At 46.0% G+C, this 27,585-nt stretch overlaps 3 protein-coding genes across 23 annotated transcripts in view; 1 reads left to right on the top strand and 2 right to left on the bottom strand.

Annotated features, from left to right (window-relative positions):
- The window catches only part of RALBP1 (ralA binding protein 1), a 42,375-nt gene extending 28,318 nt beyond the window's left edge, over nucleotides 1–14,057 (top strand). For all 4 annotated transcript variants that reach the window (XM_081561657.1, XM_081561659.1, XM_081561656.1 and 1 more), the window contains exons 5-10: nucleotides 1,022–1,183; nucleotides 2,459–2,590; nucleotides 7,254–7,361; nucleotides 11,705–11,826; nucleotides 12,057–12,180; nucleotides 12,653–14,057. In XM_081561657.1, the coding sequence (XP_081417783.1) occupies nucleotides 1,022–1,183; nucleotides 2,459–2,590; nucleotides 7,254–7,361; nucleotides 11,705–11,826; nucleotides 12,057–12,180; nucleotides 12,653–12,865 (861 nt within the window). In that variant the 3' untranslated portion in view covers nucleotides 12,866–14,057. The remainder of the gene's footprint in view (nucleotides 1–1,021; nucleotides 1,184–2,458; nucleotides 2,591–7,253; nucleotides 7,362–11,704; nucleotides 11,827–12,056; nucleotides 12,181–12,652) is intronic.
- On the bottom strand, nucleotides 71–27,235 carry LOC145534348 (uncharacterized). Of its 2 annotated transcripts, XM_081561660.1 has the most exons (10): nucleotides 26,760–27,235; nucleotides 26,007–26,108; nucleotides 24,997–25,028; nucleotides 24,210–24,360; nucleotides 20,822–20,899; nucleotides 20,400–20,488; nucleotides 17,445–17,548; nucleotides 16,575–16,628; nucleotides 3,765–3,895; nucleotides 71–731 (listed from the first exon to the last, which is right to left on the bottom strand). In XM_081561660.1, exons 1-7 carry the CDS (start codon nucleotides 26,799–26,801, stop codon nucleotides 17,527–17,529), a joined length of 516 nt encoding a protein of 171 aa, XP_081417786.1. In that variant the 5' UTR covers nucleotides 26,802–27,235; the 3' UTR covers nucleotides 71–731; nucleotides 3,765–3,895; nucleotides 16,575–16,628; nucleotides 17,445–17,526. The 2 variants fall into 2 exon arrangements, 1 of the variants encoding a protein (XP_081417786.1); XR_014074485.1 differs by lacking the exons at nucleotides 71–731; nucleotides 3,765–3,895; nucleotides 24,210–24,360; ... (1 more) ...; nucleotides 26,007–26,108; nucleotides 26,760–27,235 and adding an exon at nucleotides 23,334–23,551 and having other exon boundaries at nucleotides 16,461–16,628.
- Nucleotides 26,485–27,585, bottom strand: part of PPP4R1 (protein phosphatase 4 regulatory subunit 1) — a 50,102-nt gene continuing 49,001 nt past the window's right edge. For all 17 annotated transcript variants that reach the window (XM_081561641.1, XM_081561640.1, XM_081561655.1 and 14 more), the window contains one exon: nucleotides 26,485–27,578. In XM_081561641.1, coding sequence (XP_081417767.1) covers nucleotides 27,415–27,578 — 164 coding nt within the window. In that variant the 3' untranslated portion in view covers nucleotides 26,485–27,414. The remainder of the gene's footprint in view (nucleotides 27,579–27,585) is intronic.

The following is a 27,585-nucleotide window of genomic DNA, read 5'->3' on the forward strand; positions in this document are numbered from 1 at the left end:
GACTCAGGCCCAAGGGGGCCTAACATTATTCATTTGGTCAGGGACTTAATCTGAGGGTTTCAGTCATGAAGATTATATAAAGTATTTTATAGAATCTTAATCTGGAGAGGCATTTCAGGGAGGTGGGTGGTGATTCTTTATAACGTAAATTCCTGGTTTTCGTTTCCTGCTGCTCACTTGGTGCTGGCATAGAGTGTGTGAGTTCCTTTATTGGAGTTACTGATATTTCACTCAGGCCAGAAACAGAGGGCAGAATAATGAGAGGGGTTGTAGTTTTTGTTTTAAGCCCTCTTTTTGGCAAATACACCAGGTTATTATTGGTCACTGTTATAGAACACTGTTACATATAACAGTGTATTTTCTTTTCACTGAAGATTCCTTCATCGCTGATTGCTTATAGCTTGGAAACAAGATGTTTCTTAAATTTCCTGTTAGTCAAGTTTTCAGAATTTGGTAAATATTACATTGTTACTTAGTATTTCTATAATAGGGATGATGGTGTCACAGAAAATGCAGGTGTGTTATCAGAGTAAGTTTTAGGTAGGAAACAGTTTCTTTTACTAGTTATTTAGCCACCTAACATCCTGGTGTCTTAGCATCTGAGCTTTGGAGTTTCCTGGAAGGTGTTTGTCCCTGTAGAGGGGGCTCTCATGCTCAGCCCAGCTCTGTCGCCACAGGCTCCCCTGTTCCTCAGTTGATCTAGTCGCATGTATTAGAATGTCTCATAGTAACTGGAAAGTAAAGAACATAGGATTTAAAAAATCCGTTAATGCTCTAATGCTAAAACAGAATCAATCAATGATAGTCAGCCTCTGTGTCCCTTTCTTGGCTTTTCCCCCAGCCCCTCATAGTGCTGAGTCTACCACTTAACTTGTACTTTCTTACTCTCTTCTTTAAATTGGCCATTAAGTAGCAAAGCATGTCCTGTGACTCCTGAGGATTAAAGGAGGTACTAGGCAATAGACACAAATGAAATGAAATGATGGTTTTCATATTTTTCTTGCAAATCCTTTTTTTTTAGATTAGCAATCGTGTTCTCTATGTATTTTTCACACACGTGCAAGAGCTCTTTGGAAATGTGACACTGAAGCAAGTGACGAAGCCCCTGCGATGGTCTAACATGGCCACGATGCCCACACTGCCCGAGACCCAGGAGGGCATCAAGGAGGAGATCCGGAGACAGGTGTGTGCGCCCAGCCTCTCGCCCCCGAGCTGCCCTTGCGCTGACCCTGCGGGAGACTGGGATGCTGACGGCCCATGAGTCCCTGGTCCTTGAGCACTTCCTGTGTGTATGTAGCTTTCGGGCACACTCTTCATGGCACACCAAGGCCAGAACTTCGCATGTGGTGCTGACTCATGCTTATTAAGTTGGGATATCATAGGACACAGAGCACAGGTTTGGAAATCAAAAGACCTGGCTTGAAATTCTTGCTCTGCTCCTGACTGACCAAATGAGGCACATTGCTTAACCTCCTTAAAGCTTGGGGATTGCATTTAAAAGTGAGTCCTCGCCTAGGTTTGATCTGAAGATGACCTTAAATGAAATAATGTGTTAAAAATGTTTAGCAAGGTGCCAGGTATGTTGCAAGCAGTCCAAAAATGTTGCCTTATCTGTACAAGGCTGCTTTTATCGGCCTTATTTTACAGATGAGAATAGTGAGAGTTGGCAGAGGTAAATATCTTACTCTGTGTCACCTGGTTATTACCAAATTGTAGAACTAGGATTTGACCCCAGATCCTGTGCTTTCTCACTGTGCTTCTGAAATAGTGCTGGTCAGTTGTGTGTGCTTGGCAAGCCCAGTGAGAAACTCAAGACTAAGACATTTACTTATATTTGATTATTATTACATCTTTTGTTTGCATGTAACACATCAGATCCCTGCTCGCTTTTCTTCCCTGTCATCCCCGGGTTCCTGTTTCTTAGTAGTTGACATCTTGGGGGAAGAGATGTGAATTGACTGCTGGGAACCAGTGTGTGCTGATGGATTAGAACCTAGTGCTCAGGCAGAAAAACTATTTAGGATTTTTCAGTCATAGCCTTGAAAACACAATCTGTGCCATTATGTCATTTCTTTAATAACTGCTGCTGCTAAGTCGCTTCAGTCGTGTCCGACTCTGCGCGACCCCATAGACGGCAGCCCACCAAGCTCCGCCATCCCTGGGATTTTCCAGGAAAGAACACTGGAGTGGGTTGCCATTTCCTTCTCCAATGCATGAAAGTGAACAGTGAAAGTGAAGTCGCTCAGTCGTCTCCGACTCCTAGCGACCCCATGGACTGCAGCCTACCAGGCTCCTCCATCCATGGGATTTTCCAGGCAAGAGTACTGGAGTGGGGTGCCATTGCCTTCTCCACTTTAATAACTGAAAAGTAGTCAATTTTGCATCTTTAGAAATGGCATGTGGCTTTGAGATGATAAGACGTGAAATCCTATTCAGTGTGTGCTGTATTACTTTCTAGGAGTTTCTTTTGAATTGTTTACATCGAGATCTACAGGGCGGGATAAAGGATTTATCGAAAGAGGAGAGATTATGGGAGGTACAAAGAATTCTGACAGCCCTCAAGAGAAAACTGAGAGAAGCTAAAAGACAAGTGAGTAAATTTATTATTTTGGTATATCATGTTTATAATGAAATGTAAAAAGAATGCGCTGAAATCTTTTATATACCATTCTATTTTTTTAAAGTATGACAACAAATCCCTTTTGAAGGGAAGTTCCCTGATGGGAGATTTGTTGACATGTTTTCAGTTCTATATTATTGATCCTTCAGCTTGGTATCAGGGAAGTGCCTCCTGTAATTTAGGAAGTTGAGTTTTTGAATTAAACTGTTTGACTAAAAGATGTCAGTTTTGTTGTTTCCGGCTTGGTTGGACCTGTAAACAGGTTTCCAGGGTGAGAAGCAGTCCAGTGGTGATACATTTCAAAGGCTGCAGGGGAATTGGAGGCCTTACACATGGAGGTACCAACGGTCAGGAGGGGTTTTCTTTTCCTGGAAACAGGCAGGTGGCACGTTCTGCCTGACGAGCTCGGGGTTTGCAAGCCAGACTGTTGGTCTCCCTCTGGCCCAGTGTGTTGCTTGGCGCTGGGACTCGGTGAGTGTCCCGGCCAGTCTGAGGTTGAGGTCCCACATCTCTGGCCCCTCCTACACCCACGTGCAGATTCAATACCAGGATCTAAGAGCACTTCCAAGGGACACAAGTTGGCATTTGTCAGACTGGGACCACGTGGTCCGTGGTGGTTGCAGTTGTGGTTCTGCTGAGAGACCAGACAGTGCAGTAGTACTCTGTGGCTCGAGGGCTGGCGGTTTGCATGGACGTGGCTGTGGGGGCAGTGGTTTGCATGGACGTGGCTGTGGGGGCAGTGGTTTGCATGGACGTGGCTGTGGGGGCAGTGGTTTGCATGGACGTGGCGGTGGCTTTGTCAGAGAGGAGGCAGCGACGAGATGTCTGCCCTGCACTCTAGGACTGGCAGATGCCCTCTGTGCATTTTCCTTTCTCCCCTGCTTACCAGATTGTCTATCTTTTGCTTACAATGCTTGTTTTTAATGACTCCCTTCATGATTTGGCCTGGAATCAAGTTTTAGTGACAGACCAACCACGCCTCGTGTGGTCATTGTCCACCACGTGGTGTCACCCATCAGCCTTTATTTAACACAAGGTCTTGACCCATGTGGGTGCAGCTTCCTTGCTCTCCCTTCTGCATCCCTTTTGGATAAAGGAACTGTGACATAACAAACCAGAGCCAAGACAGAATGGGATGGCTTACCTCTGCTTTGCTAGTTTCTTGAAGCTGTCTTCATTTCTGCTTGTTAATTCACAGAATGCTCCAAAGGTTCTATCAAGTTGATTTCAACTTTGAGGAATAAATGACTTTTAATGATTCATTATATTAACAGACTAAAAATAAGAAAAAATGATAAGATCATATCAGTAGATGCAGGAAAAGTGTATAGCAGAATTTGACATTTATTTCTTGATAAAAACTCTTATCTTTTCAGCCTGATAAACAGCATTTACAGGAAAAAATCTGTGATTTACGTTGTACTTCATGGTAAAAGTCTGAATGTTTTCTTCTGGGATTGATTGGGTATACAAGCAAGGATTTTTGCTTTTACTGCTTCTGTTCAACATTGTACTGGGGGTGTTTTAGCCAGTGCAGCAAAACAAGAAAAAAAGGCATACAGATTGGAGAGAAATTAGTCTTTATACACAGATCATGTGATCGTCTCTGTATAAAATCTTAAGGAATCTATACAAAATTGAATATGTGAGTTTAGCAGTGCTGTAACATACAAGATCAGATATACACGTCTGTTGTATTTCTGTATGTTTGCAATGAACTATTGGATAGTGCACCTAAAAAAAGAAGACATAAATAAATTAGAAATATGCTTATATCACAATATTGTTAAGATGTTAGGTTTTCCCAAGTTGATCTGGGAATTCAATTCCAGTCAAAATTTAAACAGGTGATTTTGGTAGAAATTAATAAGCTTTTGTAAAATCTCTGAAAAAAAAAATCTATGTGGAAATATCAGTGACCTAGAATAGGCTACACCATTTTGAAAAAGGACTACATTGGAAGACTCACACCACCTGATGAAGATTTTCTGTAAAGCTACAGTGATCAAGACAGCCAGTATTCGATAAGGATGGGCATGCAGAATAGAAAGTCCAGAAGCAGACCAACACATGTGTGGGCAGGTAATTTTCAACAAAGATGCCAAGACAATTGACTAGGGAAGTTTTTTCTTTTCAACAAATGGTGCTGTAACAATTGGATATCTATATGCCAAAAAAGAGAGCTTTTTTTCCCTTTTTCCACACAACATATATAGAAATAAGTGCCTAATGAATCATAGACTAAGACTTAATAAAACAGAGGAGATCTTATTGACCTTGGCTTAGGCAGTAATTTTTTTTAATTGAAGTATAGTTGATTTACAGTGTTGTTTTAATTACAGCAAAGTGAATCAGCCATGTACACACAGATACACATTCTTTTTCATATTCTTCTGTTATGGTTTTTCACAGGATATTGAATAGAGTTCCCTGTGCTGTACAGTAGGACCTTGTTGTTCATCCATCCTGTACATAATAGTTGGCATCTGTTAACCCCAGCCTCCCAGTCTATTCCTCCCCTGTGCTCCCATTCCCTTGGCAACCACAGGTCTGTTCTCTGTGTCTGTGAGTCTTTTGCTGTTTCATAAATAAGTTCGAGTCATTTTAGATTCCACATATAAGGGGACTGACTGTGCTTAGTATGATCATTTCTAGTTGCATCTATGTTGGTGCAAATGGCGTTATTGCTTTTAAATGGCTGAATAATGTTCCATTGTATATGTGTTTATATATAGATATATGTCTATATATCTTCTTTATTCATCTGTCGATGGACATTTAGGTTGTTTCCATGTCATGGCTATTGTGAATAGTGTTGGTGTGAACATTAGGGGTACGCGTATCTTTTTGAATTATAGTTTTATCTGGATATAGGCCCAGGAGTAGGCTTACTGGATTGTATGACAACTCTATTTTTTGGTATTTTGAGGAGCCTCCATACTGTCTTCCATAGTGGCTATACCAACTTAAATTCCCATCAACAGTGTAAGAAGGTTCCCTTTTCTCCACACCCTCTCCAGCGTTTATTATTTGTAGTCTTAATGATGGTCACGCTAACCAGTGTGAGGTGATACCTCATTGTTTTGATTTGCATTTCTCTGATAATTAGCAATGATGATTTCATCTTTTCATTTGCTTGTAGGCCATCTGTATGTCTTCTTTGGAGAAATGTCTATTTGGGTCTTTTGCCCATTTTTCGATTGGGTTCTTGTTTTTTTTGTTACTGAGTTGCATGAGCTGTTTGATTTCTTAAATAGGATACAAAAATTCATGAACTATAAAAGAAAAATGTGGTAAACTGCATTTTATCAAAACATACTCTTCAAAAGACAGTTAAAAAGATGAACATGCAGGCCAGAGGCTGTGACATATTTTCAAAAAACAGACACTTGATAAACTAGAACTAGAATAACACTTGAACTAGAATATATTAAAAACTCTTTATACTTAATAAGACAAACCAATTTTTTAAGTTGTATTTTTTTAAGGGCAATTTTAGGTTGATAGCCAAACTGAGGGAACGGTACAGAGAATCATACTCCTTCACCCCACATGCTTAGCTTCCCTCATTATTAATATCCCCCGCCAGAGTGTATGATTATTACAATAAAAATTCAATTCTAAAAAGGCAAAAGTTTGAATAGCACTTTACTGAAGATCTTTACCAAAGAATATATATGGATGATAAAGAAGCACATGTGAATATCGTTCGTCATTAAGGAAGTACAGACCACAGTCACAGTGAGAAACCACTGCACACCAGCCAGAACGACTGTTGACAGGAACGTAGAGCAGCTGGAGCTCTGCTTTACTGACCTTGACTGTTTCAGTCATCTTGGAAAACAGTTTGACAGTTTCTTTCCGAGTTAAGCATCGGGTTATCATCTGGCCCAGCAATCCCACTCCTAGGTATTTATCTAACAGAAGAAGGCATGTTCCCTCATAGAGCAGATACTTCGTGTTTTTTACAGGTCTTGTTAGTAGCTCAAAAGTTGAAAGGACTGAAATGTCCACCAGCTGGTGAACGGATAAACAGACTGGGGTACATTCATATCCTTGCATATTACTCAGCAAACTACTGATACAACATAGATGAGTTGTGAAATTCAACGTGCCAGGAAAAAAGACTGCTTACTGATTAATTCAGTTTATATGAAACATAAAAGAAGGTGAGACCAGAGCAATGGAAAGCAGGTTAGTGGATTCCAGGGGCAACAGGTGGCAGAGGAGCCCAAGGGTACCTTGTGGTGTTGGATACGTTCAGTGTTGTGATAGACAGTGGCTACTTGACTGTGTACCATCGGCAAAACCAACTAACTGTAGGCTTAAAGTAGACCCCCTCCAAAAAGGAGGGATCACGGAAGGCAGCTTATACGGGAGGGTTCCAGAAATGCTGAGCACGTTAGCTGAAACCGAACATTTTCCTCCAGTGCATCCACAGTATGAGATCCATACATTACTGTCAAAGCCCAGTTAGCAGATGCACCCCCTGTCTGGAGATTCTGCTGGCTGTGTCACTCTTAGTTTTTCAGTTCTAGAAGCTGAGGAGGAAATTTCGGGAATGGGGACAGTGTAAGTTTGTTGAATGTGTTACAGTGGGCTGACTAGTGCTTTCATTTCTCTTGTTGGACAGGAATGTGAAACCAAGATTGCACAAGAAATAGCCAGTCTTTCAAAAGAGGACGTTTCCAAAGAAGAAATGAATGAAAACGAGGAAGTCATAAATATTCTTCTTGCCCAGGTAAGCGTAACTCCTCTATTTTGCAAGATCTTTAAAAAAAAAATGAAAAGTGTATGTTTAAGGTATAAACATGATTTGATGCACCTCCACGCAGTGAAATGAATGCTGCAGTCACTCACTCTCTCTCAGTCACCTTCTGCAATGGGAGCACCTGAGAGATACTCTCAGGCATAACCCAGCATCTAGCACAGTGTTGTCACCAGCATTGCCTCTCTAGAGAGTCCTTCAACACAAGTGCAGCTGTATTTTCTTTTACCAGTACCTCCCTATTTTACTCACCCTCCAAGGCCTGGTAACCACTGTTGTACTCTCTAAGAGTTGAACTTTTTCTTTGATTCCACAAATAATCAGTGAAATCATGGTATTTGTCTTTTTCTGTCTGGCTTATTTCACTTATCATCGTGTCTTCCAGGTTCATCTGTGCTATTAAATGCCAGGATTTCCTTCTTATGTCAGGATAACATTTGTTACATATATATGTATGTTGATGTTTTCTATGTTTTTTATATTTATGTGGGCATGTGTATACTTATGTATTATGAATATATGCATATCACATTGTTATCCATTCATCCATCAACCACTGGGCTGTTTTCATATATTGACTGATGTGAATAATGCTGCAGTGAATATCTCTTCAGTATCGTGTTTACATTTATATATTCAGAAGCTAGATTGCTAGAACTGTGATAGCTCTATTTTGTATTTTTGGAGGAACCTCCACGTTGTTTTCCACAGTCGCTGTACCAGTTTATATTCCCACTAACAGTGCACAAGGGTTCCTTTTCTCCATGTCCTCACCAACACTTGTTACCTCTTGTTTTTTTTGATAAAAGCCATTTTGACAGGTATGAGGTGATTTCTCATTGTGGTTTTCATTTGCATTTCCCTGATGCTGAGTGACAGTGATCTGTTCGCCATTTTAATGTCTTTTGAGAAAGGTCAATTTGAGTCCTTTGCCCATTTTTTAATTGGGTTGTTTTCTTGCTATAGAGTTGTTTGTCTTCTTCCTATATATAGTAACCCCTCATCTGATGTAAGCTTTGCAGTATTTTCTCTCATTTCATAGGCTCTCTCTTCACTCCATTTTCTTTGCTGTGTGGAAGCTTTTTAGTTTGATGCAATCCCATTTGTCTATTGTATATTTGTGCTTTTCAGGTCCCATCTAAAAAAATTCTTGCTCAGACCAATGTTAAGAAACTCTCCCTGTGCTTTCTTCTAATAATTTTATGATTTCAGGTCTTATATTTAAGTCTTTAGTCCATTTTGAGTTGATTGATGTGTGTGTAGTGAGAAAAGGTAAGGGTTCAGTTTCACTTTTTTGCCTGTGGAAAACCAGTTTCTCAACACCATTTATTAAAGAGACTGTTCTTTCTCCATTGTTTATTAGTGTCCTTGTCAAAGATCAGTTGACCGTGAATGTGTGGATTTATTTCTGGACTCTGTTCTGCTCCACTGGTCTATATGTATGTTTTTATGCCAGTACTGCACTGTTTTGGTTGTAGGGTGATGCCTCCAACTTGGTTCTTTTGTTTAAGATTGCTTTGGCTAAAAAAAAAAAAAGTTTACTTTGGTTCTTACAGTCTTTTGTAGTTCTTTTTTTTTTTTTTTTTTATAAATTTATTTATTTTAGTTGGGGGCTAATTACTTTACAATATTGTAATAGTTTTTGCCATACATTGACATGAATCAGCCATGGGTTTACATGTGTTCCCCTTCCTGGACCCCCCACCCACCTCCCTCCCCATCCCATCCCTCCGGGTCATCCCATTGCCCCGGCCCTGAGCCCTTGTCTCATGCATCGAACATGGAATGGTGTTCCGTTTCACATATGATAATATACATGTTTCAATGCTATTCTCCCAGAACGTCCCACCCTCACCTTCTCCCTCAGAGTCCATAAAATTGTTCTATGCATCTGTGTCTCTTATTCTGTCTCGCATATAGGGTTATCGTTACCATCTTTCAAATTCCATATATATGCATTAGTATACTGTATTGTTGTTTTTCTTTCTGGCTTACTTCACTCTGTATAATGGGCTCCAGTTTCATCCATCTCAGTAGAACCGATTCAAATGTATTTTTTTAATGGCTGAGTAATATTCCATTGTGTATATGTACCACAGCTTCCTTATCCATTCGTCTGCTGATGGACATCTAGGTTGCTTCCATGTCCTGGCTATTGTAAACAGTGCTGCGATGAACATTGGGGTACACGCGTCTCTTTCAATTCTTTTGTAGTTCTGAATGAATTTTAGGATTATTTTTTCTGTTTCTGTGGGAAACTTCAAAACCCCATTGGGACTTTGATAGAGATTCCAGTGAATGTGTAGATCACTTTGGTAGTATGGAAACTTTAACAATATTATTTCTTCTAATTTATGAACATGAGGTACCTTTCATTTTATCTTTAGTGTTTTCAATTTCTTTCATAGTGTTTTATAGTTTTCAGTATATAGATATTTCACCTCTTTGTTTAAATTCATTCTGAAGTTTTTTTTTTAATGCTATTGTAAATTTGTAAATGGATTTGTTTTCTTAATTTCTTCTTTGGATAGTAGTTAGTGTGTAGAAATGCAACTGATTTTTGTGTGTTGATTTTGTATCCTGCAACTTTCCTAAATTTATTATTTCTAACAGTTATTTGATGGAATCTATGATTTTCTGTGTATAAGATCATGTTGTCTGTAAACAGACAATTTTACTTCTTTACAATTTGGACACCTTTGTTTCCTGTTCAGTTATTCTGGCTGGTACTTCGGTACTGTATAACCAGAAGTGGTGAGACTGGGCCTCGTGTCCTCTCTCTGATCTTAGAAGAAAGACTTTCAGCCTTTCACTGGGGTACCATGTTATCTGTAATAGGCCTGTCATATCAGCATATCATGTCAATGTATTCTTTCCATACTCACTTTGTTGAGTTTTTATTGTGAAAGGATGTTGAATTTTTTCAAGTGCTGCTTTGAATCTTTTGAGATACAATTTTTATCTTTCATTTTGTTAATGTGGTGTATCACATTCATTGTGTTGAACCATCCTTGTATCCTAGAGGTAACTAAAGTCCTACAGGTTTCAGTTCTTTTCTGTCACTTCCTTTTGTCATGCCTACCAGGGGTATGTAACTCTTCTCCCCTGAAGACAGAGTGAGCTCCCAGATGCATCTTTATTTCAGAGTTTTCAACCTGGTGTTTCTTGGAACATTAGCTTTCATAAAAAGGATGAGCATCTGTGTTTAGAAACGCTGGGGACTGTGAGGAGCACAGCTCTGAGAGAGGTTTCTTATACACACTGGAGACTTCTGTGGGTTTCTTATGCACACTGGAGACTTCAGGCCATTGACTTTAAAGTGAACTTGAGCGCAGCGCCTTTCACATTTGATCACAGGTTCTTATCCTCCCATCACCTGTTAGTTTGGAAAGAAATGTAGGCCTTGGCTGCTTCCAGCTCATTTCTATAGCTTTCCATCTCTGTTCTCTCCTAAGTTTTGTCTGCTGTGGTTCTTTTCTCTGGGTTGGAGGGGCTAGCTAGATCCTGGACAGATGTCAGTTTTAGAAACGCATATTCTGTTAAGGGAGAATATTTACTGTTTAAATATTATCCCTGGGGACATGGATTGAGGAGGACATTGGCTTGTGTTGAGGAAGAAAGATTCCTTCTGTGAACACTTTTCCATCACCAGCTCTGCTTTCAGGTGATACCGACAACAGCTGCACATCGCCAGGGCCTTTCTGCCCTGTGACACTGTTGAAGGCCCCTGTGGCTCTCAGACATACTCGCTGTGAGAAGGTGTTCAGAAAGGCTGGGGGTAGAAACAGAGTCACTAGTACTCTGCTGTGTGCCTGCTGGCTGGCCTCTTGTGGATCCTTTGCATAACAAGAATTCCTAAGTATGTCTTGAGGAAAATCTAGTCATTCCTCCCAAACAAGTTAGTCTACCTTTTCTCAAAGCTTTTCTTGAAATTAGGGAAACTGGGTATTTTAGGGGTATGCAGTACAAGCTTTCCTGTAACGTGTGTGTTAATGTGTATGAAGTGTGAAGTGTTAGTTGCTCAGTCCTGTCCAACTCCCAACTTTGTGAGTCCATGGACTGTAGCCTGCCAGGCTCCTCTGTCCATGGGATTCTCCAGGCAAGAATAGTGGAGTGGGATGCCAATTCCTTCTCCAGGGGATCTTCCCGACCCAGGGATGGAACCCCGGTCTCCTACATTGCAGGCAGATTCTTTACTACTAGAGAAGCCCCAGTGTTGTGTGTATGGGTGTAAATAGTTCAGGACAACAGAGGAGACCCCAGAAGAGTGACCTTTCCTAGACTTTCAGAGGTGCTCACCAGTGTCACTGCTTTAGGAGAATGAGATCCTGACTGAGCAGGAGGAGCTCCTAGCCATGGAGCAGTTCCTGCGCCGACAGATTGCCTCGGAGAAGGAAGAGATCGAGCGCCTCCGGGCGGAGATCGCTGAAATCCAGAGGTGAGGGCCGGGGTCAGGGCTCCGCGTGGACTCCCTGGAGAGCGGTCCAGCCTCAGCCCGTCCTGTGACGGGGCCAGGCAGAGCGCCCCCTTCCATACCTTCTGTATTATGTCTGAGGTTGGCCTTGTCCTGAGCGGACCCGCTAGAAAGCTGGGCAGTCCGGAGGCAGACCACCAGCCTGTCTGTGCGGGTGGGTCACGCGCTCCCCGCCCGGTCCTGTCCCCGCACAGCCGCCAGCAGCACGGCCGCAGCGAGACCGAGGAGTACTCGTCGGATAGTGAGAGTGAGAGCGAGGACGAGGACGAGCTGCAGCTCATCCTGCAGGACCTGCAGCGGCAGAACGAGGAGCTGGAGGTGCGCATGCGCGGGGCCGCTGCCCTCAGGAGCGCGGCGGCGGGAGCGGGGGCGGGGGGATCCGCATCGTGCTTATCGGACTCGCTCCTCGCTTCACATGGGGCCTGTCGGCCTGGGCTGCTGTCTCTCCCTCTGGCAGGGGCTGGGACACAACAGAGAATCCAACCCAGGGCCCCCCACCCGGGGTTGCTGGCCCCAGAGCCATCTGGGGGGGCGGGAGACAGGCCCCGGGCAGCAGCTCTGCCCCACAGTTTACAGATCGTGTTAGTGCTGAGCAGGAAAATACCGCCGGGAAGGAGGGAGCCCCCCGGGTCCACGGAGGGGGAGAGCCGCTCGGAGTCCGCAGGAAGGGGAGGGGGGAGGGGCCCCTGCCCAGAGGGAGGCAGGTTTGCTGACCGCGGACAGTGGCCCAGCCTGACCGTTTCCGCGGTCGCGACCTCTCGCTGACGGGCCGCTGCATCTGTCCCTGCAGATCAAGAACAACCACCTGAACCAGGCCATTCACGAGGAGCGGGAGGCCATCATCGAGCTGCGGGTGCAGCTTCGCCTGCTCCAGCTGCAGCGCGGGCGCCCCGAGCCCTTGGCCGAGCCCGAGCCCTGCGCCCGGGAACCGCCCCCGCCCCCGGCCGCCAAGGAGCAGGCGCGGCCATCGCCCGGCAGGGAGCGGAAGGAGACGCCCATCTGAGAGCCAGCCGGGCCGCGCGGTGGGCACACCGGTGTCCCAGATGGTCGGCTTCTTGGAAGAGTCATTTCCTTTGTTAACTTAAATAACTATTTTAACCCTTGAGTGGCTTCTTTTTAAACCAAAAATCGTCTTTCTTTGCATTTTTATTACGGCAGAATCAGGATTTTTCTCTCGTTCACGGGGGAGCCACACGGGGCCGTCCCGCCCGCCACGTCCCCAGGATCTCGCTGCCGCCACTCGCCTGTGCCTTCACACCTCCGCGGTGCGGGTCCTGGGGGCCTCCTTCCTGACCGGCCGGCCCCCCAACCCTCCCCTCTCAGCCCCGCCCGAGTCACTGCGGTGGCCTGGTCGTGGGAGGACCGGGGCGTCCACACAGCATGTTTCTTCGATCTTCCATTAGGACAGAGTGCCGTGAGTGGCTTGCTCGGGCCCGAATGTAAGCGTGTCTTTGCCTGCATAAGCCATAACGATGGGTAGCCGCACGCTCACACAGGATTGCAGTTGGTGTCCACACAGGCTCGGTGAACGGCTGCTGGACGCCCGGTGGGCCAGGCTGAGTACTAGGAATCGAACTTCCTCGGGAGTCAGCCGTGGTCCTGACCCTCCCGCCCCCCACGACCTTGGTTACCCGAGGCGTCCGGCTCACAGGCACTGGAGTCCGGTGCCTCTGGGTCAAAGTAAGTGGCTCCAAGAGGCTCTGGGCTGTGAAGATAAACCCGCACGTCCTGGTGATGGAAACACCCCATGAGGGCGCATCCTCTTCTCCTGGTTAGTATTTATTTCAGCACCTGGTTAATGCGGTTTTTTATTCTCTACCTATTGCACTGTTGTGACTTGTTGGCCATTATTTGATTTTTGTACGAAAAAAAAGCTTTGTTATAGAAATCAGCATACTATTTTTTTAAACCTGGAGAGAAGATATTATGGTGACTGAAAATATGGTCAGGTGTCGAATATAAATGTATAAAAGCCTTCTTGCTGTCCTGTCGGTCATGTTACATTTATTTTATATTTGCTGGCAATACTGAAGGTTTCTTTTTTGTTTGTGTAAACTCTGATTTCTATCACGGTGTCATGAATTTTTAAAATCAGTATTTCATTACAGTTGTCTCAGCGTTGGTTAACTAATTTTTGCCAGGACCATTATTGATCAAGCAAATAAATTCAACAGCCATTTGAGGGAGAAAAAAAAGCTTCTTGTTTTCTGTACCTGTTCTTTATTTGAAATACCTGAGTGCACTGTAGCTAGTCTGATGTGCCTTCAAGGTCCACGAGTGAGCAGGACATTTTGTGTTAACCACTTTGTGTCTCCTTCCTACCCCGGCTGGTGCTGAGCGGGTGTCTGGCTGCCTGGACTGGATCTGCAGCAGCTTCTGTGAGTGATGCCCGGTCAGCCGGCCCAGTTGGGCAGAAAGGTGGGTTGTGGCCAGGTTACTGTCTTCTAGGTGATGGCAGGGGTCTGTCTGTCCAGTGGGTCACTCTTTGGTGCAGGTCACATGATTCCAGACTGATGGTTTCAAGTTTGGTGAGGGCGGGGCTTCCTTTAGGTGCCTCTATTTTGGGCCTGCTAACTTATCTTTTTTTTTTTTTTTTAGTTCTACCAGTTTATTGCTACCAACCCATTTCCCTCCACCCTCATGCACGCGTGCTCAGTCATGTAACCCCATGGACTGCAGCCCACTAGGTTCCTCTGTCCGTGGACTTTTCCAGGCAAGAATACTGGAGTGGGTTGCCATTTCCTTCTCCTAACTTATCTTTTAATCAGACTCTCAGCCTGAGAATCCTGATTGAGATTTAAGGTACTGGAGCTCCTCTCAGCTGCCGCATTGGAACTCGCATGGGTTTTGCTGAATCTGTGGCATTCACAGGTCCTGACCTTGGTTCACAGTCTTTAAGTTGGTTGTTCTTTCTGCTCCTTTTTTGTTGTTGCTCCATTCTTAGGGAGATCTTGGTCTGCTTGGTGGTAAGTGCTACAAACACACATTAAGGCTTTCCCAGCAGGATCATCACCAGTGAGTGTCTGGGGCCCTGAGACCTACACCAAAGTCACGTAAGTCAGGAAAGAGCCTGCTGAAGACAATACTTCCTGCAGCCCAGTGGCTTGTTCAGTGACCTCAGGGAGCCGAGTTTCCACTTTCCCAGGGCTGTTAATCCAGGCACAGCAAGCGGTGTTGGCCAGAGCAGACACCTCAGTGCTCAGCTAAAAGTAATCGCACACTGTCCTGGAGTCAAGAGCAACTCTGGCCGGTCTGGGGATTTTGTTGGGCAGCTCTTGCTTCAGCAGCAGCGTCTGCAGTGTCTTGAAGAATTTAGGAGCGGTCCCTGACCACAGCCTCATCTTGCACCTTCTCCTAACCAGGGCAGTGGAGAGCTGCCAAGGGAAGGGATTTTTGAATCACGAATGCCTTCTGCTAACTGTGGTTTAGTGTGAGGCTCAAGAGGGGAAATGCCAGGATCTGAGGCTGCACGGGTGGTTTTGTGCTGGTGTCCCTTTCTCCACCCAGCACCTAGATGCAGTATTCCCTCAGCTTGAGGGTTGCCAACCAGAGGTGGAGAAATAGACCCAGGGTCTTGATATGATAGAGAGAAGGCTGAGTTTACTCCAGAGAAACTGTTGCTCTGGGTATCAGGGCAGAGTTTGTGATGGACAGAACTACAGCATCTTCAGATGCATGTCAGACCTTGCTGTGTGATGATGGCCTGAGACAACAGCATTCTCTTGCCAGGCTGGAGAAAGGTTCACAGAACCGTGAGTAGAAGGACCACAGAGGCCTTCCTAGGGTAGCAGTTGGGAAAAGGAGGGTCAGAGAGGGAAGGAGGAGTGGAGAGAAATGTCCTCAGTCCTCTTGGGAGGGAGCATCCTACCATGATGTCAGCCGCTTCTCTTCCTCGTTGGTTTGATTCGTGGTCTCCAGCATTTGCACAGGACCAAGTGTCTGGTGGGGCCTTCTTCAGCTGTGAAATACACAGCTGAGGTTCCACACCTTGTAACTTGGCAGTGGTGTTAGTGGTCAAGAGTCTTTTGTAGGGTGCTTTCCATAAATCTACCCTTTCCAAAAGCATAACGTGTAAAACAGTAAAGGACAAAAGACTTAAAATGCCCGTGATTAAAGAGCTGATGAGGTTTCATTTGATAAAGAAATGCAATTATTTCTGTGGCATACAATATTCACTGTCCAATGATTATCCTAAAGTATCGATACATTTCTAGAAACTTCAGACAATTTCTGGAATACATATTAGGAACATATGTTTGTACAAATATAACCTAAGAAGGTTTATCATTATCATTTATTTGACAATTCTTCCCACGTATTATATCAACTAAACCCAAGTATTTAACGTCTCATTTACAAGATGAGAGGCAAATCTTTGGATTTCCCAGAGGGCTCCTGGAAAACCTGAGTTTACTTTGAGGTAAAAAGACTCTTAGTAATTTTTTTTGTTTGTTTTTAAATGTCTTGGCTGTAGCATGAGGGACCTTAGTTCCCCAACCAGGGATGGAACCTGCGCCCCTTGGAGTGGAAGCTTGGAGTCTTAACCACTGGATCGCCAGGGAAGTCCCTCTATTTAGTAATTTGATGAGACAATGTCAGAAGGATTGAACATTTAATTCAGTAGGATCACAGATCGTTGATACAATGATACTTAATTGTCTATTTAAGCAAGGTGACAGTAGCAGATATTAAGGGGAAATACAGAAGTTTACCTTAAAAGTTAGTGCTCTTCATGTTTAGAAGACTGGGTTTTGTTAAGTGAAGACCTGATAAAAACAACGTGAAACAGTGTCAGTTATTCTGGTAACATACAAAGTGTTTGCTGTCCACATAGATTACTTCAAAGGTAAAACAAAACTCGTTCTTTACAATATCTTATAATCGAAGAGAACTTTTTATCCTTGTAACGGAGGGAAAAATCAAATTCTAATTTTGCACCAGTGTATTTTGCTGATGATAAAACTAATTTTTTAGAAAAACTTTAATCCATTTCAATCTTAGCCTGCTTGACCACATACACACTCCATCCAGGCTCTGTCCCAGATTTTCTCCTCTTTCTCATCCTGGGACTGTCATTTTACTTTTCTTATCTACTTTTCATACACTGTTTCCTTCATCCTTACTATCTGAGTAGTTACTATCACTGACCTAGAGATTAGAGTTCTTAACCCTTAGAATCCTTAATTCTTGGTGAACACTACCTTAGCACTAGCATTCTGTGAACTGGCAAGCTAATAATAATTTTATAATTTCTAGAAGCACATTTATCCTCGTTAAATTTTCCAATGTGGCATAAAACTTGTTTACAGAGAGACCCAAATATCTTTAGTTCCTCCATAAAAGCCAAAAGTGGATAAAAATTTGTTCAGTAATTAATGTGTTAGAATTTTTATCTTATTTGGAAATGATCTAGATATTTAGTGATATCTAATGAATGTCCATCACTTAACTTCTCTCAGTATAACTTTAAGGTTTCAAGTTACCAAAAAGATTTTGGAAACTGTTTTTAAACTGTTTTTCAGTAGACATACTGGTAAAGTATAACTATTGTTGGAAAGTTGATTTATAAACTTTTATCTTACCTCTATTATAATTCACTTGTTCTCAACAATTATGTTCAGCCATGAAAATTTCACAAGATGTTAAACAGCTAATCATCTTAAGTTATCTTTCTTGCTCACAAATTCTGTAACAGAGATAACAGCTTATTTTTTAGTAAACCTAGGTAGAATAAAAATACTATATTTTATGCCAATAACTTTAACTACATGCCTGTTTTACTTAAACCAACAGACTTAAACTAGCTTTTATTTACTGAATATTATCCTAGATCATATGAACCTGAAAAACATTTAGGTTAGTTTCCATATTTCTGAGAATATATGATTTATGTAACACCTGTCTCTATAACCTAATAAAATAGAGCTCTTTACAAATTAACTCTGGCAATACCATTTGGAGGAAGACAGACATAAGGAGAGATACCTTGTAGTGTTTGTTTTAAAATTTCAGCCATGATTTTAAAGACATTGTAAAATTTCTAGAAGAGAACAGACACAAAACATTCTCTGACATAAATTGTACCAATGTTTTCTTAGGTCAGTCTTCCAAGGCAATAAAAATAAAAACAAAAATATACAAATGGGACTTAATCAAATTTACAAGCTTCTGCACAGCAAAGGAAACCATAAACAAAATGAAAAGACAACCTACAAAATGGGAGAAAATATTTGCAAATGATGTGGTCAACGGGGGCTTAACTTCCAAAAGTGTATAAACAGCTCATACAGCTCAACAACAAAAAAATAATCCTATCTAACAATGGGCAGATCTAAAACAACATTTCTCCAAAGAAGAAATACAGATGGCCACTAGGCACATAAGGAGATAGCTCATCATTGCTAACTATTTATTAGAGAAATGGAAATCAAAACTACAATGAGGTACCACCTCATAGCAGTCAGAATGGCCATCATTAACAAGTCTAACAATGCTGGAGAAGGTGTGGAGAGAAGGGAACCCTCCTACACCGTTGGTAGGAATATAAACTGGTATAGGCACTGTGGAAAACAATATGCTGGTTTCTTAAAAAACTAAAAATATAATTACCATATGATCTAGCAGTCCACTCTTGGGCATATATCCAAACAGAACTATGATTCAAAAAGATACATACACCTCTATGTTCATAGCGTTATTTACAATAGCCAAGACATGGCTATTGTAACAAGCTAAATGTCCATCAACAGAAGAATGGATAAAGATGTGGTACACATATACAATAGAAGATTATTCAGCCATGAAAACTGAAAGTTGCTCAGTCCGGTCCGACTCTTTGCAACCCCATGGACTGTAGAGTCCATGGAATTCTCCAAGCCAGAATACTGGAGTGGGTAACCTTTCCATTCTCCAGGGGGTCTTCCCAACCCTGGGATCAAACCCAGGTCTCCCGCATTGCAGGTGGATTCTTTACCACCTGAGCCACAAGGGAAGCCCAAGAAGTAATACTGGGGTGGATAGACTATCTCTTCTCCAGCAGATCCTCTCGAACTGGGGTCTCCTGCATTGCAGGCAGATTCTTTACTGAGCTATGAGGGAGGCCCATAAAAAAAGCACAAAATAATGCCATTTGCAGCAACATGGATGCAATTAGAGATTATACTAAGTAAAAAAAAGATAAATATGTTACCACTTATACACATAATCTAAAATATGACACAAATGAATTTGTCTATGAAACAGAAACAAACTCAGAGAACAGGCTTGTGGTTTCCAGGGGGGGGGGGAGGTTGGGATTAGCAGATGCAAACTATTATTACATATAGGATGGATAAACAACAAAGTCCTGTATACAACACAGGGAACTGTATTCAATGTGATAAACCACAGTGGAAAACAATATTTAAAAGATGTGTATATATATATGTATAACTGAATCACTGCTAAACAGTAGAATATAACACAGCCCTAGTCTTCAGAAGCCTCTCCTCTGATGAGAACTGCTTAGAGAATCCAGGGAGAGTACTTAAACCCCCAGAGGCACAGAGAATGCAAGTCCCACCGTGGAAGGACTTGTGCTCCCTAAATCCCCATCTTTTTGATGTCCGCAAGCCTTCTGGGGGTGAACAGGGAGGTTTGAGGACTGGTGAAAAAGCACAGGTGGAGGTTTGGTTTGTTTCTAGAGCCGCATTACTGTTCTTGGGAAGACTAGGTTTGTAAGACAAGTGCAGTTGTTAAATTCTTCAAGAGGTGGGTAATGGTACCAAGGTGCTGCCCACCCTCCTAACTACATCATCTTCGTTTGCTTCTTATCAGTGAGAAGGTCAGTCAAGATGAAAATCAAAAGCTCCCATGTCCTAGGTTTAGAGCTGTGTATCTTTGCAGAAGGACTTACTAAAACATTCTAAAGGCTTCAGAATGTTTTTCTTTCCCTGTGGGTATACAGTTTCATTCCAGCTTTGGAGAGAAGGCTTAAAAAAAGTTCGTATTAGGCTCTGAATATCAGCTTCTAATTTGGCCAACTTCTGACTATAGAGCTACCTAGAAAAAAAAAACTAAAATATCTTGTCCAGGTTCGGTAAATATTCCTGATAGTGAACAACCCCATGAATGCAAGGGGTGTCCCCAAAGAGGGTGCAACAGATGCCCCCCAAATCCAGAGCCACCCCTAAAGGGCCCAAAGGAGGAGCTCTTTAGACGATTCGCCTGACAGCTGGCGAGTCAGTAGGACCCTAGCAGCAAATGGGGTGCAGCCCTCACTTCTGCCTGATCTCCAACCTGATGGCAACTAAGCCAAGTTCTCAGGACACAAAATGAGACCAGTAAGAAGTTAACATCTGTCCCTGGGAGAGAAAAGGTCAACAACCACTGGGCACCTGAAAGCACAGTCACATATCACAGTTACCACTTAATTCTCACAAGTATTCTCTGCCTGCTCGTCTGGCTCTGGAAAGCAGGTGACAACAGAACACTTTACCCTCCTCCCCACCGGGCACCATGGCGGATCCTAGCAGAGCTGGCTTTGGCAGAACTCTTACCCTTTGCCGGCTTCTCCAGTTTCCCTAGAGTTCCCTCTGCAGGCCCTGGGATGAGTTGTGTCCGGGGGTGTCTTCCTGGTCAACGGACGCTGTGGAGGAGGAGACAGAAACTCCTCTAGGTTAAAAGTTCTCCTCTATAGACGCTGATTCGGGATCACCTTCGGTACCATTAACCTGCTTATTCATCCTTAGACCTTTACTCACCTGAGGCCTCATGGACCCAGCTGAGCCGAAGTCAGACCCAGTTTAACCACAGATGCAGCTGGCTTACAAGTCAGACCCAGTCGAACCTGGACCCAGTCCAGTTTCTTGGTTCGACTTAGTCTGACACCAGCCAGTTTCCAGGACCCAGACCAGAAGAAGAGATGTTCAGATAGAATCTGATAGCTCAGGATGCCAAAGCTGTGGGGCCCAGTGAGTACCTGCGCCTGGCTGTGTGCTGCTCCCGGGACCATCGGGGGCTCCTCTTCTGATGCCACAACTGTTACAAGAACTGGGGCCTAGAAAAACATTAAAAGTTGATTTGAATAAAAGTGACTTGAATCAGGCAGCACGCACTCTAGCAGTTAAAAGGAGTTCCAAGGAGCAGGAACAGGAAGTCACCTTGGGCTAAAGGTGGGTGGGTTATTGTGAGGTCATCACAACAGACCTGGAGACGTGGGTTTGGTTCCAGGCCACCCCAGTAAGGAGAATATTGTAATAAAACAAGTCACAGGAAGGCTTGGGTTTCCCAGTGCTTATAAAAGTTACATTTGCATTACACTGTAGTCTATTAAGTGTACAATAGCATTTTCCCTAAAACAATGTACATGCCTTAATTTTTTAAAGTTGCTATTGGATAGACTTGCTTGACTCAAGGCTGCCACAAACCTTGTTTGTTAAAGAAAAAAAAAAAGCAGCATCTGCCGAGCACAATGAAATGAGGTGTGCCTGTACTTGCCTTTAGGAGATGTCGGGGGTCATCAGGTGCTTCCTGATTGACTGGCTTAAGATTCGTTTCTGGGAGAGCCAAAGCTGTGGTTAATTCAGGCCAGGGCCGTGCATAAACCTCTCTTCATCTGGGGCCCGAGTAGAGACTGAGGCTCAGAGCCCCTGGGTGTAGCTGCTGGCACTTCACATCCCCCGAGACCGAGGGGATGAGGTGGCCCTGGCTGGCAACCTGGGCCCCAACTTCCGACGGGATCGGAACAGCTGGGCGTGGGGGGAAGGGACAAGCGTGGTGCTCTTCTGAGCCAAGTGTCCCAGGCCTCACAGGTGCAGGCAGCGCTGCACGTTCTGGCTGCAACTGGAGAAAGCAAGGGCTGCTCTCTGGGGGTCGCAGGGGGTGTGGTGTGGGGGGGGTGTTGGCCTTCTGAAGGAGGGCCCACCCCAAACTCCAGCACTTCTCACGTGGGGATAAAAAAGTGTATCCTTTACTGCTGTAAGGGTAACTCGATGCTGTGGGCTTCAGACCAGGGGCGGCACGTCCTCTGGATGAAACAGCTCGGCTGGTGGCGGGGCACCCACGGCACACCCAGTCCACCCCCCTGGAGACAGAGACCCCGAGCAGAGGTGTGGCTCCCAGTTGTCTGTTGACATCAGCTGGCCTTACCAGGAGGCAGCCATGTACACAGCCACCCTGTTACAGTGGAATTTCAGGTCAACCGTGACTAGTGTTTGAATATAAGATTGTGCCACACTTCATTGGGTGTCCTGTTTTCTTTCTTTTTGCTGAGCCCTTCTGCCTAAAGCAGCGACTTCAAAAGCTCTCTTTACTGGCTTTCCTCTCCTTTCTTGTATGTTTATTTTCAGTCTGGCATGCCCTGCCTTAAGGGTCCAGGTGGCACTGATGGTGAAGAACCTGCCTGCCAATGCAGGAGACATAAAGAGACGGGTTCGATCCCTGGGTTGGGAAGATGCCCTGGAGAAGGGAATGGCAACCCACCCCTGTATTCTTGCCTAGAGAATTCCATGCACAGGGGAGCCTGGCAGGCTATGGTCGCAAAGAGTCAGAGAAGACTAAAGCAACTTAGCTCAGCTCAGCGCTGCCTTAGCATCTCAAGTAGTGACTGGGCTGATGACCCTGATACAAAAGGCTAAAGAGGTCCCTAGCAGTGTGCAGGTCAGAGCTGGCGATATTTGGGGGAGATGGGTTGGGGGAGGTGGGGGGACCCAGTGTAGTGAGTGCAGGAGAACACGCATGGCCTGCTGACGGCTCGAGCAGGTGGGCCTGGGGGAGCGGAACGGGTTACAACTGACCGGGTTTGGCTCTTGGCCTTCCGTGTAAAAGCGTGGGGACACCCACTGAGCAGGTGCACGAGGGCTGATGCTGCCACCTGGGGACTGTATTCAGGCACCAGAGAAGCCGCTTTAATAGGAGACATCCTGCCCCTCTGCTCTCACCCCCTGTGCCCTCTGGGCCTGCTGCCTCCTGTGCTGCAGGAGGGCAGCCCTGGGAACCCGGGCTCTGGGCTCGCCCACCTGCAGCTCAGCTCTCTGCTGCCATCGCAGCTGCTGTGGCTGTGACCACCTGTCACCTGTGGGTGTGATACCCAGAGCATCTCAAAGCACCAACTTGCAACTGAGGAAATAAAATGCAAATGCTGAGTGCGGAACAGTCATTTTGATTCTGTGCTGTAAGGGGTTAAGATAAGAAAGTTATGGAAAGAGGGTTAATCTAGGTAAGGCAAGACCCCACAGCCACAGGGTGCCCCCCTGCTCTGGTAGGAGCGCTGGCCTCAGGCCCTACCCGGACCTGCTGGCTGTATTTTCTTGGGCTCTAGGGTGACTGAACGCACAGCAATGTTTGAGCAGCACTGTCCTAAATCACCGACTCAAGATACTTGAAAGCCAAAACACACTAAGTCCAGAAAAATCTCCAAAGGACCATCCAAGACCATGTCAGGTGGCCGCCTCACCAGGAGCATGTACACACACACTTATACACATACATACCCGCACGTGCGCAGGCACACACTCTCCACTGTCTCTTCTCCTGTTATGTCTGAGCCACAGGGAACATCCTCTGGGCCTGGCACCGCCCGCTGTGAGGCCGTCCGCTCCTGGGCGTCTGCCTGGGGACCAGTCCCCATATCACCCTTTGCCCACCAGCTCTCACTGGGACACCTTGGGATGAGCAGCTGCGCAGTGCAGGAGTAGCTCATGGCCCCACTGTGGAGCATCTGAAGACACCCCCCTCCCCGCCCCCGGAGACGGCTGCACCCAATCAACCATCTCCGCTGACTCCTGAACACGAAACACAGCTGATGAGGGTGAAAGAGTCATGTGGTTGGGCTAAAACTCAGTGTCCGATTTTGCCAAATTTAAACCAGGAAAATGTGCCCTCAAAAAGATTCAGCAGAGATCAGGCTGTAATAGTGCTGTAAAACGTCCCACGGACTAAAATCTGATCACTTAAGTTTTCTAGGAAAAATATTTTTAAAGGAAAATAACTTGCGTAAGATCGGACTAAAACTAGTCTGTTTAGTCCCCTACGTCAACAGTGCAGAATTTAACGACTTAGTAGGGTTCACAGCAGAAGAGGCCTTCAACAAAAATGGGTCACAGTAGGAACTCTGTTTATAAATAGTCAAAAATATTCTCAAGGTCAAATCTCCACTGGGTCAAAATCCTCACTTTCAAGCGGTCACAAACCCCCCAGTTTGGAGTTGCTGGTGGAGGGTGAGAGCTGGGCCTCCCTCCCCACGGTCACCTAACCCACATCCAGCTCTGACCCCGGCAGGTCATCGCCCCGTGGGGCTTGACGCATTCACAAAGGTGAAGGCGGGGAGCCTCAAAGGCCTGCTGCCACACATCTGCTCCCAAGCTCACCTGCTCTGGGCTGGAGGACCCCCACTGTTCCGGAGGCAGGGGCTCAGAACAGTGGGCGCCTCTGCCTTTTCCTCCTGCCGCTGCTTCCATCTCCTGGAACCTCACAGAGAGGGCAGTCCTGGCAGCTGGCGCCTGGGACACAGTGCTTTTCCTATTGGGGTCAATTTAACATCAGCTGCTCCCATATCTCTGACGCACCGCCCCCCACCCTACCTCCCCCCAGGGTCCTGGCACCCACCCCCTGGGGACAGGAGCTGCCAGGAGCAGGCCCACCCAGCGCCACACAGGGGTGGGAGGGACCCTGTGGGCTGCGTCACCAGGCTCTGTGACTCAGCCCTCGCCACTTCAGGGTTCCAGCAAGACTGCAGGGGTCTGGCATCACAAGGGCCTCGGGGGCTTCAAGGGAAAGCTCACAGGCACAAAGGTGACCCCCACGCCTCTAGGAGTCACAGGGGAGGGCTGGTGGCCTTGGGTGGTGGGTCTCGTTAGGGAGGGACACTCAGGCAATCGGGAGAGGCTCAAGGGCGACTCCCGCTAGGGACACGGGGATCTGGGAGCAGGCCCGGCTGGAGGGGGGCAGGCGACAAAGGGGCTGCAGGGGGGGCGACAGTAAAGGACACTGGCCAAGCAGGAGGCTCCAATTTGGAAAAAGTTTCCTGTTCACTCGGGTCACTCAGAGTCCCACAGCATCACAGAATTACTCCCGTGAGGAGCCGCCCAACACTAAATGCCACCAGCACAGATCCCATTCATTTTTCTGTTGTAAATTAACAGTTTGGGGACTTACCTGTTTATGGTCTCTTTTAGCCCCTGGGGGACCTGGAAGAAGTACGGAGGCGTCAGTGTCTGAGTCTGCTGGGCTTCACTGCCCCTGGGGGCCAGTGTCCTCCCATCCTCAGAGGTTCCACCTGCCGCTCCATTCACCCCTAAGGGGGAATGAGGGGCCGCGCTATAACCACTAGAGAAAGCCACGATCAGGAGCTGACGGGCCAACCTCGTCTTCCCTTGAGCGCTGTCCAAGGTGGTCCATGCCGGGGAGGCCTTGACCAGTCCTCAATACTACTGTCCTTCCCTGCCTACTGTGTGGAGGCACCTGGAATCCAGCTCAGGACCCAACAGTGAGGACGTGGCTCAGCGCCACGGGAGGAGCTGGCTGATGCTCTAGCTGACCCTAAATCCAAGTTCTTTACCCCAAAACGGACTGTTATTCTTACCACTGCTTAAAAAAAAAATGCAGCTACTAGCTGTTGTTCAGTCACTCAGTCACGTCTGATTCTTTGCCATCACATGGACTGCAGCATGTCAGGCTTCCCTGTCCTTCACCATCTCCCAGAGCTTGCTCAAACTCATGTCCATTGAGTCGGTGATGCCATCCAACCATCTCATCTTCTGTAATCCCCTTCTCCTCTCGCCTTCAATCTTTCCCAGCATCAGGGTCTTTTCCAACGAGTCAGTTCTTTGCATCAGGTGGCCGAAGTATTGGAGCTTCAGTTTCAAAATCAGTCCTTCCAGTGAATATTCAGGGTCGATTTCCTTTAGGACTGAATGATTTGATCTAGTGTAGAATTCTATTCAATTTATGGAACTGAAATTGGTTGGGAGGGAGGGACAAAGTATATCTTTATAGCCTAATAGCAGAGAACATGCATCTCAGAAACTAGGCTGACATCAAGAGGCCTCACCTCCTTCCGTCTCTGCTCTGACACTGACTCACAGACGGTTCCCCTAACACCCGCCTGCTACCCCCATCACTTTTTACTCTGCGGCTCTGCCCTTATTACCTGCGTCACACGTTACCTGTGTGTTTACTTTTTGTTCGTCTCTCCGTGAATCTGTCCACACGCGTTCCCAGAGCACAAACATCCGGTTATAACGGAGGAGGAGGAACCAGAGGCTCATCTGTAATGACAAGCACAGGAAGCAGCCTGTGGATCCCCAAGGTCTGAGGCCACGGTGGGCTCACAACATGCCTGGGGAGTCCCCACCAGCTAGGGAGACAGAACCGAAACCACGGGAGCGCCACGGCCACTCGAGCGAGCATCTCTCTCAGCCTTCACGAAGCTTGCCCACGTGGGGTGGGCAGGCTTCACCCTCCCCTCGCACGCACAGACCCGGGCTCAGAGGCCTTTCCTGGGCGTGAAGACCCCCTGAGTGGCAGAAGGGGGGTGGGTGGGAACCGGGGTGCACACTCGCCCTCGGTGGAGGTGGGGGCTGCCCAGGAGGCACCGCTGCCAGCCCAGGATGTGCACAAGTTTCAAAGAAGTTACCAAACTAGTTAAAAGACAAATATTTTAATCCAGTTTTCCCATTTTATACTAAAATCATTAATACAGGTCACAAATTGCATTTATTCTAGAAAGCAGTCAGAAGTGTGTCCATCTCTGTATAGATCTTAGTAATAAATTTTATTTGGACAAGAGAACTTGTGCACAACAGTCCAAGAGCATGATTACAGACTGCGGCCCTCCCCGGGGGAACGGGGGTATACAGTATGTGAGACAAGTTGCACCTCAGAGCCGATCATGATCAAGTTAAAAACACCTGACATACAGAATACGTGCTAATAAATTTCCTCCAGGTCATGACCAGCATGAAGAAACCAGGACACAGATGCTCGGCAGACTCTGTGAGTGTGCACAGCAATATGCTGCATTTAAGAGTCACAATCAGCTCCACGTAGTGTTAGCATTGAGCCCTCAGGAGAAATCCAAAAAATATCTCCTCCCCGTTTATGCACGGCTAAACTGGTCACACTTTGGGCTGGACGGGGTGGCGGCCGCAGCCCCCACAGGGCCCTGCACGCATGGACGTGGCGAGGCCTGGTGCTGGCGGTCTCGGCCCAGCCCAGCTGGCCGTCTCCGCCTTCTGGCTGCGCTTCCGTCTCACAGCGGTGAGATCAGCCAGTGGGAAGCAAAGAGGCCTCGGCGTCGCATCCCTTCCAAGGAGAACGCTGGGCGATTCAAGTTTCGTTCGGTCAGGAAGACGGAAGGATTTAAGGCTTCGGTGACGATTATAATCCTCTGAGAAAAGTGTTTCCCCTTCAAGTCAAGACGAGACGACGGCGTTGACTGCACTTTCTCTTGACTCTGAGAATCCCTGGAATCAGTGTCGCGGGAGGACAGGCCCCGAGGCTGTCCCCGGCCACGCGCAGGCGCCAGCCGGACCTCGGCGCCCCGGGAGCGGGAGGCCCCCGGGACCACGCCAACTAGTAGGTGGAGGAGGCTGTGCTCAGGGCGTCTTCGGAGATCCTGGTGCTGGCTGGGTGGGTGCTGGCGAAGTACTTGACGTCACTGTCGCGGTCCATCTGCAGGGCCATGATGGTCTGCTCCACGGCCTCCTGGTGGCAGCTGGCAGAGGTCAGGAAGTGCTCTGGAAA

The sequence above is a fragment of the Giraffa tippelskirchi genome, chromosome 14, assembly GCF_054371585.1.
Source record: "Giraffa tippelskirchi isolate mGirTip1 chromosome 14, T2T-mGirTip1v1.2.pri, whole genome shotgun sequence".
Lineage (NCBI taxonomy): Eukaryota > Metazoa > Chordata > Mammalia > Artiodactyla > Giraffidae > Giraffa > Giraffa tippelskirchi.

Bases quoted from the DNA above. Each gene is read 5' to 3' on its own strand.
- LOC145534348 (XM_081561660.1), bottom strand. From the start codon at position 26,801: ATGCTGGTCATGACCTGGAGGAAATTTATTAGCACGTATTCT. The intron at 25,029-26,006 runs GTAACGTGTGAC...TACTTCTTCCAG, and splicing joins AACAAAAAGTAAACACACAG to GTCCCCCAGGGGCTAAAAGA. The intron at 24,361-24,996 runs GTAAGTCCCCAA...TGACCCCAATAG, and splicing joins CTAAAAGAGACCATAAACAG to GAAAAGCACTGTGTCCCAGG.